This window comes from Oncorhynchus clarkii, chromosome 25 (genome assembly GCF_045791955.1).
Source record: "Oncorhynchus clarkii lewisi isolate Uvic-CL-2024 chromosome 25, UVic_Ocla_1.0, whole genome shotgun sequence".
Taxonomy (NCBI): Eukaryota; Metazoa; Chordata; class Actinopteri; order Salmoniformes; family Salmonidae; genus Oncorhynchus; species Oncorhynchus clarkii.
Genome location: NC_092171.1, coordinates 37,517,209 through 37,532,599, shown reverse-complemented (window position 1 = coordinate 37,532,599; position 15,391 = coordinate 37,517,209). Strand labels below are relative to the sequence as shown.

The 15,391-nt window shown below is 43.1% G+C and overlaps 1 protein-coding gene across 1 annotated transcript; it reads right to left on the bottom strand.

Moving 5' to 3' along the window:
- Positions 1-6,317: 6,317 nt before the first annotated feature.
- Positions 6,318-14,271, bottom strand: LOC139383389 (nuclear factor 7, brain-like). The gene is made up of 6 exons (XM_071127914.1): positions 13,867-14,271; positions 7,583-7,678; positions 7,263-7,493; positions 7,149-7,171; positions 6,947-7,065; positions 6,318-6,847 (listed from the first exon to the last, which is right to left on the bottom strand). Exons 1-6 carry the CDS (start codon positions 14,269-14,271, stop codon positions 6,318-6,320), a joined length of 1,404 nt encoding a protein of 467 aa, XP_070984015.1.
- Between the last annotated feature and the right edge of the window lie 1,120 nt (positions 14,272-15,391).

Here is a 15,391-nt window from a genome sequence, read left to right as displayed (position 1 = left end):
AGACATGCAGGGTGATATGCCCAGTGTAATTACAGACAGGCAGGGTGATGTGCCCAGTGTAATTATAGACATGCCGGTTGATGTGCCCAGTGTAATTAGACACGCAGGGTGATGTGCCCAGTGTAATTAGAGACACGCAGAGTGATGTGCCCAGTGTAATTATAGACACGCAGGGTGATGTGCCAAGTGTAATTATAGACACGCCGGGTGATGTGCCTAGTGTAATTATGGACAAGCAGGGTGATGTGCCCAGTGTAATTATGGACAAGCAGGGTGATGTGCCCAGTGTAATTACAGGCACGCGGGGTGATGTGCCCAGTGTAATTACAGGCACGCGGGGTGATGTGCCCAGTGTAATTATAGACACACAGGGTGATGTGCCCAGTGTAATTACAGACATGCAGGGTGATGTGCCCAGTGTAATTATAGACACGCAGGGTGATGTGCCCAGTGTAATTATGGACAAGCAAGGTGATGTTCCCAGTGTAATTATAGACAAGCAGGGTGATGTGCCCAGTGTAATTACAGGCACGCGGGGTGATGTGCCCAGTGTAATTATAGACACACAGGGTGATGTGCCCAGTGTAATTATAGATACTTAGGGTGATGTGCCCAGTGTAATTATTGACACGCAGGGTGATGTGCCCAGTGTAATTATAGACACGCAGGGTGATGTGCCCAGTGTAATTACAGACACGCGGGGTGATTGTGGGGAGGAGTTGGAGGCAGTTGGGGGGAGCCGGGGGGCTCCGGATTCCGTGGAGCTGCCCGATGAGAATGGAGGAACTGTAAAACAGATTCGACAATAGATAGGAACTGGGAGGAAGCTCATCCACAGTCGGAGGTGGCCTTAACCAATGTGTTGAAACAGCACGGACTAGTAGACGTGTGGAGACAGGATCTATACATGTGTGAAGGTAGTGGAGGGGAAGATTAGTGTAGCAAAGCTACATAGGATCTATGTCAGTAAGGGGAGAAACAGGGTTTTGGGCTCCAAGATCTGCCCTAGTGGCATCTCATACCATCACATGTTAAGAACTTCTGTTCTTTCCATGACATAGACTGACCAGCTGGAAGCTATGATCCCTTATTGATGTCACTTGTTAAATGCACTTCAATCAGTGTAGATGAAGGGGAGGAGACAGGTTAAGGAAGGATTTTTAAGCAGTACTCTGGGCCAGCTAGGATAAGGTCTACTATTCAGAGGTTGGAGCTGGATATTAGAGACATTGACTCAGGGTCAGAGACGGAGTTTGAGGGCTATGTGGACGCAGCTGGGGTCTTTTTTTACAAGATCAGACAGGGCCCTTCAGGGTCTCTGACATCAGATCCAGCGGAGATGAGGAGGATGACTATGGTCTTCTACGCAGACCTCTACGGTGACAGCAATGCTGAACCAGCAGTGGCTGTGCAGCATCTCTCCCCTGGCAGTGTGCCGTGGGTCGATGGACTGACATCTAAGTTTTATAACTCTGTGCTACCAGTCAGCTGCCAGTGGGAGGTGCTGTCACTGCTGCTGAACAATGGGGACTTCTCTATATTGAAGAACTGAAGGCTGGTGTCGTTGCTCTGCTTGGATTACAAAGTATTTGGCAAATCGTCTGAAAGGTTGTTTGGACACAATAGTTCACAGGGTCCAGGCATACTGTGTTCCTGGGCGGACAATAATGGACAACTTGTTTCTTTTGAGGGATGTGGGAGATCCAGGCTGTATCACATCCGGCCGTGATTGGGAGTCCCATAGGGCGGTGCACAATTGGCTCAGCGTCGTCTGAGTTTGGCCAGAGTAGGCCGTCATTGTAAATAGGAATTTGTTCTTAACTGACTTGACTATTTAAATAAAGATTACATTTTTTTTTAAATGTGATAGACATCACTAGGATGCATGATCAGGATTTGGGACTCACTTGGATAGATCAAGAAAAGTATTTTTGTAGAGTGTGTCATGCCTATCTGTTAGAAAGTGTTTGGCCTGGGTAGCGGGTTTAGATCATGGGTCAAGTTATTGTACTGTGGGGCTTCTGTTATGGTAAAAGTGGGGGTTCGGCTGAGCCAGCCAGTCTCAGTTAAGAGAGTGATTTGGCAGGGGTGTCCACTCTCGAGTCAGCTCTACAGTTTAGCCTCAGAAACACTGCTGTGTAGGCTGAGGGAGAGGCTGCAGGGGTTGTAGGGTGATGGAGAGGCTGCAGGGTTTGTAAGCTGAGGGAGAGGCTGCAGGGGTTGTAGGCTGAGGGAGAGGCTGCAGGGTTTGGAGGCTGAGGGAGAGGCTGCAGGGGTTGTAGGCTGAGGGAGAGGCTGCAGGGGTTGTAGGCTGAGGGAGAGGCTGCAGGGGTAGTAGGATGAAGGAGAGGCTGCAGGGGTAGTAGGCTGAGGGAGAGGCTGCAGGGGTAGTAGGCTGAGGGAGAGGCTGCAGGGGTTGTAGGCTGAGGGAGAGGCTGCAGGGGTTGTAGGCTGAGGGAGTGGGTGCAGGGGTTGTAGGCTGAGGGAGAGGCTGCAGGGGTTGTAGGGTGATGGAGAGGCTGCAGGGTTTGTAGGCTGAGGGAGAGGCTGCAGGGTTTGTAGGCTGAGGGAGAGGCTGCGGGGTTTGTAGGCTGAGGGAGAGGCTGCAGGGGTTGTAGGGTGAGGGAGAGGCTGCAGGGGTAGTAGGATGAAGGAGAGGCTGCAGGGGTAGTAGGCTGAGGGAGAGGCTGCAGGGGTAGTAGGATGAAGGAGAGGCTGCAGGGGTTGTAGGCTGAGGGAGAGGCTGCAGGGGTTGTAGGATGAAGAAGAGGCTGCAGGGGTTGTCAGTTCCAGGGGTCAGTTCCATTGGTTTGGCAATGCCACTGTCAGCCAGAGAAATATGCTGAGAAGGATTATTACCACAGCAAGCAAGGTACTTGGAGTCAAACAGACAGGCCTGGATGAGATCTTTAAGGTCAGGGCCCTCCGTAAGGCTCACAAAATAATTTTAGACCCAAGCCACCCCCTGTACCTGGACTTTGAACTACTCCCCTCTGGGCGCAGGTATAGGGCACCCCTCAGCAGGAAAAACAGAACGAGACAATAATTTGTGCCAGGTGTGATATCCCTCCTAAATAGCTCAGGTGAATGTTCCCATCGACCCCTTAAGGCCAGCAGGCTAGTCTTTTATTATTTTTTTTATGTTTATTTCTTATTTCTTATTATTATTATTTTTATTAGTACGTAACTGTTATGAAAGTTGTATTGTCAATTTTGTTTTGTATTTAAACGCCACTTTAAATGTGTACATGACACTGCAACAAAATTTCCCCATGGGGACAATAACGTCAGTCAGTAAGTAAGTAGGTGGGGAGACGGTTTCATTGTCTGCTTCTGCTGATGGTGTAACAGTGTTTTTTAAAGGGGAGGGAGATGTAGATGAGGTTAGCAAGGCTTTAGTGTTGTTTGAGGTGATGCCATCAGCTAAGGTGACCTGGGAGAAGAGTGAGGTCTAATTATGGGGAGATGGGCCAGAGCAGGATCTCCTAGTCTTCCTGGGGGGCTACAGTGGGCTAGAGAAGAGATGTTCTTAAAACTTCTTTGGGACAGGGGGCAGCTTTTTCACTTTTGGATAAATAGCGTGCCCAAATTCAACTTCCTGCTACTCATCCCCAGAATATAAGACATGCATATCATTATTAGTAGATTTGGATACAAAACACTCTGAAGTTTCTAAAACGGTTTGAATCATGTCTGTGAGTATAACAGAACTTATGTAGCATGCAAAACACCGAGGACAAACCATTCAGATGTTTGTTTTTTTAGGTCATGGTCTATTCAATGACATTTCATTGGGAAACCAGATTTCTAAGGGACTTGTTTGCAGTTCCTACCGCTTCCACTGGATGTCACCAGTCTTTAGAAATTGGTTGAGGTTATTCCTTTGTGTAATGAAGAAGTACGGCCATCTTGAAAGAGTGTCACGTTATGTGTACTGTTTGATAGTTGCGGAAGACCAGAAAGCATGCTTGAGTTTGTTGTCTTCCTGTATTGAACACAGATCATCCCGTCTTCAATTTTATCGATTATTTACATTTTAAAAAATACCTATAGTTGTATTACAAAAGTAGTTTGAAATGTTTTGGCAAAGTTTACAGGTAACTTTTGAGATATTTTGTAGTGACGTTGGTCAAGTTGGAACCAGTGTTTTTCTGGATCAAACGCGCCAAATAAATTGACATTTTGGATATATATGGACGGAATTAATCGAACAAAAGGACCATTTGTGATGTTTATGGGACATATTGGAGTGCCAACAAAAGAAGCTCGTCAAAGGTAAGGCATGATTTATATTTTATTTCGTTTTGTGTCTCGCCTGCATTGTTGAAATATGCTACTCTCTCATTGTTTACTGTTGTGCTATCATCAGATAATAGCATCTTATGCTTTCGCTGAAAAGCCTTTTTGAAATCTGACATGTTGGCTGGATTCACAACGAGTGTAGCTTTAATTTGGTATCTTACATGTGGGATTTAATAATAGTTCGATTTTTATCGTATTTTATTTGAATTTGGCGCTCTGCATTTTCCCTGGCTATTGGCCAAGTGGGACCTTTGCGTCCCACCTATCCCAGAGAGGTTTTAAGGGTGTTCTTAGGGGCCTCAGAGTTTCAGGAGAGAAACTGGGAGGGGCTGCTGGACAAGGTTGAGGTTAAGTTGTCTAAATGGCGGTGGTCGTTGCCACTGGTTGCTAATAACTTGGCCGCTTCAATGCTCTAGCACAGGCTGACAGTGTTGGAACCCCACAGAATCTCTTCTAGCATCTGCAGATGTAACAGTTGGATTTATTTTGGTCAACACTGGACACATCCAGAAGTGTTACATCTCCCTTTGCATGACGGGGGCCAAGGGCTGGTGGACATCGGGTCCAGAGTGACAGTTTTCTATCTTAAAGCTGCAAAGAGACTTCTGTACCAAAAGGGTGTGTGCTGGAGGGGCAGTGCTTGGGCTGTTGTGAGGAGAGCATGGGACCTTGGGTATGACAGGCTCTTTTTTTCTGTTGGATCTGGAGGAGGTCGATATGTCAGCCATTACTTCGTTCTACCATGCTGTGCTTTGGGCGTGGAAAAATACTATCTGCTCACAGAGACGTTTCACGGCCACGGATAATGAAGAAGCCACCATTGCACACCATTGCACACCATTGCACACCATTGCACATCCCATTCATTCAGTCCAGAGTGCTGACCTGTGTCAGCTTGCGGGCCAGGCTTGTGAGAGTGGGGATCACTAAGTTGGGTGACCTGCAAGAAGAGGATGGATGGAAATCTGCCAGCGACATGGCGGAGGCTTCATCCGTAAAGTCAGCCAGGCTGCTGCAGCAGGTGGTGGAGGGGGTCCATGCTGCACTTCCGGGCTCGTTCAGAGAGCTGCTAGGGAGACTGGAACCGTCTAACCACGAATGACACTGACCTACCTCCTTTCACCATTGCTGCCACTGAGGAGAATACCAGTAGGGTGAGGGAATCATCCTATTGTTCAAGACTCCAAAGCTGGGGGCCTTTTGCACAGCAAAAAGGCTCTACATGGTAGCTGTGAAGGTGGCTCAGAAAGGCCATCTGCACGGGCTGAGGGCAACGGGGTGGCCGGGGGACGGGGTTTTGGAACGTGGCTCCTCTCTGAGATGATGTTGGCGCTCCCTGTATAAGCCTCTCATAGAGAAGGTTAGGGTTAGCTAACATGCTAAGTAGTTGCGAAGTAGCTAAAAAGTAGTAAGTGGTTGAAAAGTTGTTAATTCTAAAAAATTCTAAAGTTGTCCGTGATGAGATTGAATCTCACAACCTTTGGGTTGCTAGATAATCGAGTTATAAGCCCTCCCTCCCTCCCCCACTCCCGCCTGCCCGCCCTCCATCCCTCCCTCCACCCCTCCGTCCTTCCCTCCCTCCCTCCCTCCCTCCCTCCCTCCCTCCCTCCCTCCACCCCAACCAACCACCCTACCTTGATTTTGGGGGCTGACTCTGGACCCATATGTACCTACTGTAGGTATAGCATAGCCAATAGGTGAAGGGACTGCCTAGTAAACTACTGGTTGGGACAGTTAAAAATGGCAGTGTGGAAGACCAGGAAACATGAGATGCATGTGGCGGGGTGTACAAACCCCAGAGTTGTGCTGCTAGCGCTTGTGCCGGCTCGGCTCACACTGGAGTACGCATATGGGAGGATGGAAAACCGTCTGGAGATTTCGTAAAGGATTGGATGGGGTTCTATGTGCAGTGAATGAGTGGGGTTTGTTTCAAACTTTCTAGTGTGTTAAAATTAAATAAAGCTTGTTATTGGGCCAATAAAGGAGCTGGACACATCCCTGTGATGACAGCACTGTCAAAGACAACTCTTTGATAGGCAGATCTGTAAATCAGGGTTGTTGGCACCAACAGCCAGTCCAACAGAGAGGAATGGGTAAAGTCGCTTAGTAAACTTTTCGTTATATGTGTGGATAAGTGTCATGTCCTTGGGGTCGTAAAAGGACAACTCCCCCCTGTTGTAGTCCAGCTCCACTCTGACCCTCCAGGGTCTCATCTTCATAGCAAGTGTCCCATCTGCTACTATATACCGACCAGACATCTGCCCAATTTGCCATATTCCAAACCTTGGTGTTCTATTTATCTCTACCTTCCTGTTGATGGACTCTTTGACCACTCCTAGAAACCAGTAAGGGTGATCCCCCACCTCCACCTCCCAGCTGTGCTTCCCTGAGCTGAACCCCTCAGAGCCCAGAACATCTGCGTAGAACATACACCGCTCCGGGTTGTCAGGGAGCTGCTGCCTTTGGTCTGAGCATCTCACAGTGGTCAGATCATCAGACAGAGACAGACAGGGATGTGCAGTGTTGGGGTCAAGAATCACAGGGGCTAAAAACAAAAGAGGTCATATTGTATGAACAATACATGTCTTATTATATTGGCTTTTCAATTAACTCTGTTCATTAATATGATCAATTTTGTACTCACAGTGTTTGACAATCCACTGCATCTTCTCCCAGACTCTGAACTGCAGGTTGCCAAGGCTTTTGGCCACATCTATCAGTGCTCCTGAAACCCTCTCTGGGTCCGGCAGTGTGCAGTGGGCTCTGGAAGAATGTTCAGGAGTTAGTGCTGCTGTGGGCTTGGGTTCAGAACCCCAGACAAGCGAGACAGAAGGCAACATACTTACGCTTTCATGGTGGCCTTGAAGTTCTGTAAAGCATATGATAAAATGTGATTATTGGGCAAAGGGTTTAGTATTTACTGTAGGACCACAATGACTACATGAGAGAGAAGTTCTGACCTGCAGGAATGAGATGTCTGTAGCTCTCAACTCCACCTCTATGGATTTGATTGTGTCTGAAAGGGACAATATCTCTCCTTTTATCTTCTCAATCTTCTTCATCATCATCAGACTCTTGTGCTCCTCTTCCTTCCTCAGTGCAGCGATGCTGACTGCCTCTTCATCTAGTAGAAACTGGTGAAGCTTCTCAAACTCCTTCGTAATCTGTCTCTCTGTGTGCTGGGACTGGCTCTGGAGACAATATCAAACACTTGGATTATAATTGGAATTCTCCAATAATACTTCTCTTACTAAGGAACACTTGTATGATTTATACATACCTTAATGTGCTCAGCTGTTTGATCAAAGGTTTGTTTAACTTCATTGAAGACTTCCATTTTATTCTGCAAGGGCTTCAAGGCAGTCTGGAGTTGCTCCTAGAATGAGACAAAACCTCACTATACTGTTATGCAGCAGATCTAACAAAACTGTTCATTCCATCCAATGTGTTCTAACAGAACATATCCAATGTGTTCTAACAGAACACATCCAATGTGTTCTAACAGAACATATCCAATGTGATCATATCCAATGTATTCCTGTAGAGGAAATACAAAGAGTGCCCTGAGATCAGAGTAGATAGCCAGAGGGAATTTATGAACACACCCTTAGTTATTAGTTATTATGACTATTCTCTCTTCATTGATTTCACTTTATTTGAGGTTTTAGTTTGTGTTTTCAGTATAGTGTTTTCATTAGTTGTCTAATGTTGGTGGGGCATAGTATTATGTTTTCATGTGACTTCTGATAAATTCGTTTTTCTTGAGAGTATTTTTTTTAACAGAGCTGAGATGTACTTGGAAGTGTAAAGTTGTAGGAATACAGGTGAAACCAGTCAGTCAGTAACACCTACACGGTAACACCTACACAGTGGCATAGCAGGATGATTGGGATTCCGTGAACCAAGAGGTTGTGAGTTGAGGACATGTTGAATAATAATGACTTTATGAAGAAACATACACAACGTAATTATGTATGTCAAAGTGTGAAAAATATGTAAGTTGTAAACACTATGTTAAAAGCTGTGTGTGTGTGTGTGTGTGTGTGTGTGTGTATATATGTGTGTGTGTGTGTGTGTGTGTGTGTGTGTGTGCGCACGCGCATGTGTGTGCGTGTCCAATTAAATCTTATTGGTTGTGTGCAGTTTGCAGATCTTATCGCAGGTGCAGCGAAGTTCTTGTGTGTTTATCTCCAACAGTGCAGCAATACAAAACAATACACCCAAATTAAGAAATACCAGAATGAGTAATGTTAGTCTGGAATAAATATTTCCCCCCTTAGATTTCTTCACATTTTATTGTGGGATTAAAATGGATTGAATTGTCTTTTTTTTTTTGGTCAACGATCTACACAAAATACTCTAAGGTCAAATTGGAAGAACGAAAGATGAATCAAAAATGACACACTAATATTCCTCCCCCTGAGTCAAAACATGTTAGAAACACATTTGGCAGTGTTTACAGCTGTGAGTCTTCTTGGGTAATTGTCATAAGAGCGTTGTGCATTGGGAAAGGAGAAAGGGGATAGCTAGTCAGTTACACAACAATGCATTTAACTTGTTATGACTGGGGGCAGTATTGAGTAGATTGGATGAATAAGATGCCCAGAGTAAAGTGTCTGCTACTCAGGCCCAGTTGGTCAAATAATAATAATCACAGGCCCAGTAATATATGCATATTATTAGTATAGTTGGATAGAAAACACTGAAGTTTCTAAAACTGTTTGAATAATGTCTGTGAGTATAACAGAACTCATATATATGGCAGGCAAAAACCAGAAAAAATCCAACCAGGAAGTGGGAAATCTGAAGTTTGTAGTTTTTCAACCCTTTGCCTATCGAATATACAGTGTCTGAGGTCAAATTGCACTTCCTAAGGCTTCCACTAGATGTCAACAGTCTTTAGAACCTTGTTAGATGTTTCTGCTATGAAGGAGGGGCAAATGAGAGGGGAATGAGTCAGAGGTCTGTCAAAGAGGCATGAGCTGGCCACTCACGTTCACGTGATAGTTAGCTTGCGTTCCATTCCAATTCTATAGACAAAGGAATTCTCCGGTTGGAACATTATTGATGATTTATGTTAAAAACATCCTAAAGATTGATTCTATACATCGTTTGACATGTTTCTACGGACTGTAACTGAACTTTTAGACTTTCGTCTGCACCTAGTGATCACACATCATGAATTTGGACTTCTTGGCTAAACGCGCTAACAAAAAGGAGGTATTTGGACATAAATGATGGACTTTACCGAACAAATCAAACATTTATTGTGGAACTGGGATTCCTGGGAGTGCATTCTGATGAAGATCATCAAAGGTAAGTGAATATTTATAATGCTATTTCTGACTTCTGTTGACTACACAACATGGCGGACATCTGTTTGGGTTGTTTTGGTCTCTGAGCACTGTACTCAGATTATTGCATGGTGTGCTTTTTCGGTAAAGCTTTTAAGAAATATGACACAACGGTTGCATTAAGGAGAAGTTTATCTAAAGTTCCACCCATAACACTTGTATCTTTTATCAATGTTTATTATGAGTAATTCTCTAAATTGATGTGGCTCTCTGCAAAATCACCAGATGTTTTGGAACTACTGAACATAACGAGTCATTGTATACTGAGATTTTTTGATAAAAATATGAACTTTATTGAACAAAACATACATGTTTTGTGTAACATGAAGTCCTATGAGTGTCATCTGATGAAGATCAAAGGTTAGTGATTAATTTCTCTCTATTTCTGCTTTTTGTGACTCTTTGGCTGGAAAAATGGCTGTGTTTTTCTGTGACTAGGCACTCACCTAACATAATCGTTTGGTGTGCTTTCGCCGTAAAGCCTTTTTGAAATCGGACACTGTGGTGGGATTAACAAGAAGTGTATCTTTAAAATTATGGAAAATACTTGTATGTGTGAGGAATTTTAATTATGAGATTACTGTTGTTTTGAATTTGGTCACCTGCACTTTCACTGGCTGTTGTCATATCGATCCCGTTAGCGGGATCTCAGCCCTAAGAGGTAAAATGTGTCTTCTTCATTTAACCCAACCCCTCTGAATCAGAGAAGCGGAATATTTGCCCATTATTCTTTACGAAATTCTTCAAGCTCTGTCAAGGTGTTATGGATCATGGCTAGACAGCAAATTTGTTTTACATTTTTTATAAATGTGCAAAATTACTAAAAACCTGTTTTCACTTTGTCATTATGGAGTATTGTGGTATTGTGGTATTGTACGTTGATTGCTGAGGAATTATTTGAATCCATTTTAGAATAAGGCTGTAACGTAACAATGTGGATGAAGTCAAGGGGTCTGAATACTTTCTGAAGGCACTGTCTATATACAGTACCAGTCAAGTTTGGACACACCTACTCATTCAAGGGTTTTTCTTTATTTTTTACTATTTTCTACATTATAGAATAATAGTGAAGACATCAAAACTATGAAACAACAGACGTGGAATCATGTAGTGACCAAAAAAGTGTTAAACAAAATCAAAATATATTTTAGATTTCAGATTCTTCAAAGCAGCCACCCTTCGCCTTGATGACAGATTTGAACACTCTTGGTATTCTTTTAAAAAAAGCAAAAAAACTTGAGTGAGTAGGTGTGTCCAAAATATATGAGTAGGTTTGTCCAAAATATATGAGTAGGTGTGTCCAATATATATGAGTAGGTGTGTCCAATATATATGAGTAGGTGTGTCCAATATATATGAGTAGGTGTGTCCAATATATATGAGTAGGTGTGTCCAATGTATGAGTAGGTGTGTCCAAAACATACTCTATAATATCAAAGTGAAAATAAAATGATTTACTGTATACAGTATGTATGTATGTATGTATGTATGTATGTGTATATGTATATATACTGTATATATGTATAGACACTATATATATATATATATATATATATATATATATATACTGTATACAGTAAATCATTTTATTTTCACTTCGATATTATAGAGTATGTCTTTTTAAATCAATGATAAAGCATTAGAATTACATCTATTTCAATCCCACTTTGTAACAACATTTTTTTTAAGTTCCAGGTAGTGTAGACTTTCTATAAACACTGTATAGATTTAGACACTGTAAAGGTTTAGACACTGTGACACTGTATAGGTTTAGACACTGTAAAGGTTTAGACACTGTGAAACTGTATAGGTTTAGACACTGTGCACTGTATAGGTTTAGACACTGTAAAGGTTTAGACACTGTGACACTGTATAGGCATAGACACTGTATAGGCATAGACACTGTATAGGTATAGACACTGTATAGGTATAGACACTGTATAGGTATAGACACTTACTCCTGAGGTGCTGACTTGCTGCACCCTCAACAACTACTGTGATTATTATTATTGGACCATGCTGGTCATTTATGAACATTTGAACATCTTGGCCACCCCTCATAGCCTGGTTCCTCTCTAGGTCTCTTCCTAGGTTTTGGCGTTTCTAGGGAGTTTTTCCTAGCCACCGTGCTTCTACACCTGCATTGCTTGCTGTTTGGGGTTTTAAGGCTGGGTTTTTGTACAGCACTTTGAGATATCAGCTGATGTAAGAGGGTTATATAAATAAATTAGATTTGATTTGTTTGCATGGACTGAGCTGTGTCTCAATCCACTGCCTCCACCAATGTTTGGCCTTCCACATCTGCAGTGGAATCAGAATCACCTTTAGTCACCAAGTACACAGTCAGAATGTTACTTGGTGATATGGAGCTGCCTGAGAGACAAAATTTAGAGACAGAATACAGACAATGAAGTTTAAACAAATTGTACATACATTATATACAACCAGGTAGAGTGAGCATAGAGTTATAAGAGAATGAGCAGATATACAAATGTACAGTGGGTATACGGTTGATATAAGGTGGAGATATATTCATACTGATACTACATTTACTGTATCAGTAAGAATATATCTAAATGCAGAAAGATGGACAGAGTGCAATGCAGTATAGTGTAGCTTTTTTGTCTACAGTTCAGAGATGGCTTGATGCGATGTGCAGTATACAGTATAGTGACTTTAGTCGCTATGGGCCAGATCCCCTCAGCAGCCTCCTTTGGGCCAGGTGGCCAGTTGGTGAGGGCTACAACCCAGGGGGGAGAAACGCTTCAGGTGGTGGGAAGTTTTGATCATGAGTGACCTGAACCGCCTGCCAAAGGTGAATTTTTGGAGGATAGTGTGACCGGGATGGTAGGGGTTTCCTGTATGCTTCCTTGCCCTGGAGTTAATTAACGTGACAAAATGACGAAAAACTAAATGGGTCTGAATACTTCCAAAGGTGCTGTAGATCCATTCATGGAGGGCCTGTGTCACCCTGTGTCCCTCTCTGGAGACCGGACAACGCGTTGGAGTCCACCACTGCGGTGGACAGACGCAGACCCAAACCAGACGCTGATTTAGGAGGTGAGGATGGACTCAACGATTGACGTGTGGCCGAGCTTCAGCGGTGTTTGTCACACCTGAAGATATCCCAAATATCGGTCTTCTCACGAAAACGTCTGTAGCGTCTGAACGGTTCGGCCTACAAACTCTATGGAAAGATGAGACTTTGCTACACGACCCCCACAAGCGCCACTGGACTTGTCTAAAGTCAGAACCACCCATCTTCCAACTTCTGTCTGTAGCGTCTGAACATTTTGGGCTACGTAATAATATTACCCCTCTATAGAAAGGTGAGACTCTCACAAACTCATGCATGTTGGTTGTTTTGTCCACAATCTGAAGGTAGCCCAGGTACCAGTTTAAAAAATGAATGGATGTACAGGGCCTTCGGATGTATTCAGGCCCCTTGACTTTTTCGGTATTTTGTTACGTTACAGCCTTGACTCTAAAATCTTTTCTTCTTTTTTTATCACATAATACCCCATATCGACAAAGCAAAAACTTCTTTTTTTTTTTGCAAATATATACAATTTTTAAACAGAAATACCTTATTTACATAAGTATTCAGAACTTTGCTATGAGCTCAAGTGCGTCCTGTTTCCATTGTGGTAAATTAAATTGAAGGCCCACACCCGTCTATATAAGGTCCGACAGTTTCTAAAAACCTGTTTTCACTTTGTCATTATGGGGTATTTTGTGTAGATCGATAAGAAAAAAATAATAATTTAATCAATTTTAGAACAAGGGTGTAATGTAAAAAACAAAGTGGAAAAATTCTAGGGGTCTGAATACTTTTTCCAAATGCACTGTATGAATATGTTATTCATTGTGTTTCTATGGGCTAAATAGCAGTAAGACTAAATTCAATATTTAATCAAATCATTTTTGTATGTTTTTTTCTATACCTAAAGGGGTCCTAAAATTCTGAATCAAATAGCCTAGACACTAGTTGGTTTAGTATAATCCTGACAACTACTCACATACAGTAGTACATGTATGGAATCTAACATAGCTCCAAACAAGATATGTCTCTGCTCTTTTGTTTCTAGTCTGATACTTGTGAACTATAGTGGGTTCATATTCCGAAATGTCATAACTTTTGCCAAATGACAGGACAGCAGTTTCAGCATGACTCATGTAAATCTAAAGCAAGTTAAACAGGTTATCTTACCTTGTAATCCTGTGCAGCCTCATCTATTGGGACACAGTCATGATATTTATGTTTCTTTGAGGCCTGGCACACAAAGCAGATGGACTGTTTATCCTCCAGACAGAAGAGCTTGAGATTCTCATTGTGCAAACTGCAGAGCACCGCAGGTCCTGCTGAATCTCTCTGAATTCTCGTCTGTAAGAAGGACTCACACAGGTTCTTTAAGACCCGGTTACAGGGAGGTTCAGTCTTCGAGGATCTTCTCCTGCAGATTGGGCATTCCTGAGATCCCTTCTGTTTCCAGAAGTTCTGCAGACAGGTTTTACAGACGCTGTGGCTACATGACAGAACGACTGGATCAACGAAGATGTCACAGCACACAGAACAAGATAAATCCTCTTCTGGGGAAAATGAGCTGGAAGCCATTTTATAATTTGTTGTCACTCCCTCTTCCAAATGTTGTCTTGTATCTGTAGAATAAATTATCTCTGATCAACTAACTCCAGTCCCAGTGTGAGGTTGTGGCCTAGAGAGTGAGCCCCGGAGTGATCCGCACTTCACCCTCAACAGATGGAGAACGGAGTGGAGATGACAGGAAATCAGGTGACTGGTTACACAGGACAATCATTTCCCTTATGTGTGCATGTATGGGAGGGTATGGGTGTGGCTTTGACAACAGAGTGAGATGGTGGGAGATAACTTTCCCTCAGAGAGAGAGAGAGAGAGAGAGAGAGATGGCCCATGTGTTCCTCCAGTTGTTGAGGTTTGGCATGGTAGGACTGGAGGCAAGACAGGGAAGAATGCATGCTGCTCTGGCGGTGTTCAGTGTCATTGGGTCTTTCAGCCACCAACTTTCAGCTTGGCTCTCTGGGATCAGGCCAGGAAGAGAGGTGTGTGTGAACATAGATGTAGATGTGTTTCCTGAATATGAATGAGCAGAGTCAATGGGATCTCATTAATCAGCTGTGCCAGATACAAATGGTGGACCTGCTACTGTGTCACTGCTATACTCTTTCTCAATTCAACTCTTTCTTTCTCTTTCTCAATTCAATTCAAGGGTGCTTTATTGGCAAGTGAGGTAGATAATATACAAAAGTGAAATAATAATAATATGCATGATGGGAGTGTTTGGTGCATGCTGGGAATTGTATTGTGTAGAGTTAGATATCTTGGTTTTTCTTTTACGTTTCCTTTTCTTGGTGGTATCTTTTTTTTTTCTTCCTCTGCATGATTAAGGTTATCATTATTATATTTATTTAGTTGTTGTGGTAGAATTAAGTCTATTGTTTTTCGTGTCGAAATTATCCTGGTTTTGGCGGGGGTGGCGACCCACATGGGTCGCTTCGGCACGGCTTTAGGTGTGTTACTGAAGCTACTGCCACTGTGGAGGAGTTTCTGGTCGCCGTAGGAGAGAAGGTAGGATATGAGAATGTTGCTTATGTGTCACGGATGAATAAAGCGGTCGTGGTTTTTCTTAAAGAAGAGAGTCTTGTAGATCAGATGGTTGAGCATGGTGTACTTCTTAAAGAAGAGAGTCTTGTAGATC

Bases quoted from the DNA above. Each gene is read 5' to 3' on its own strand.
- LOC139383389 (XM_071127914.1), bottom strand. From the start codon at position 14,271: ATGGCTTCCAGCTCATTTTCCCCAGAAGAGGATTTATCTTGTTCTGTG. The intron at 7,494-7,582 runs GTATGTATAAAT...TATTGTCTCCAG, and splicing joins AAACAGCTGAGCACATTAAG to AGCCAGTCCCAGCACACAGA. The intron at 6,848-6,946 runs GTGAGTACAAAA...TTTTGTTTTTAG, and splicing joins GCAGTGGATTGTCAAACACT to CCCCTGTGATTCTTGACCCC.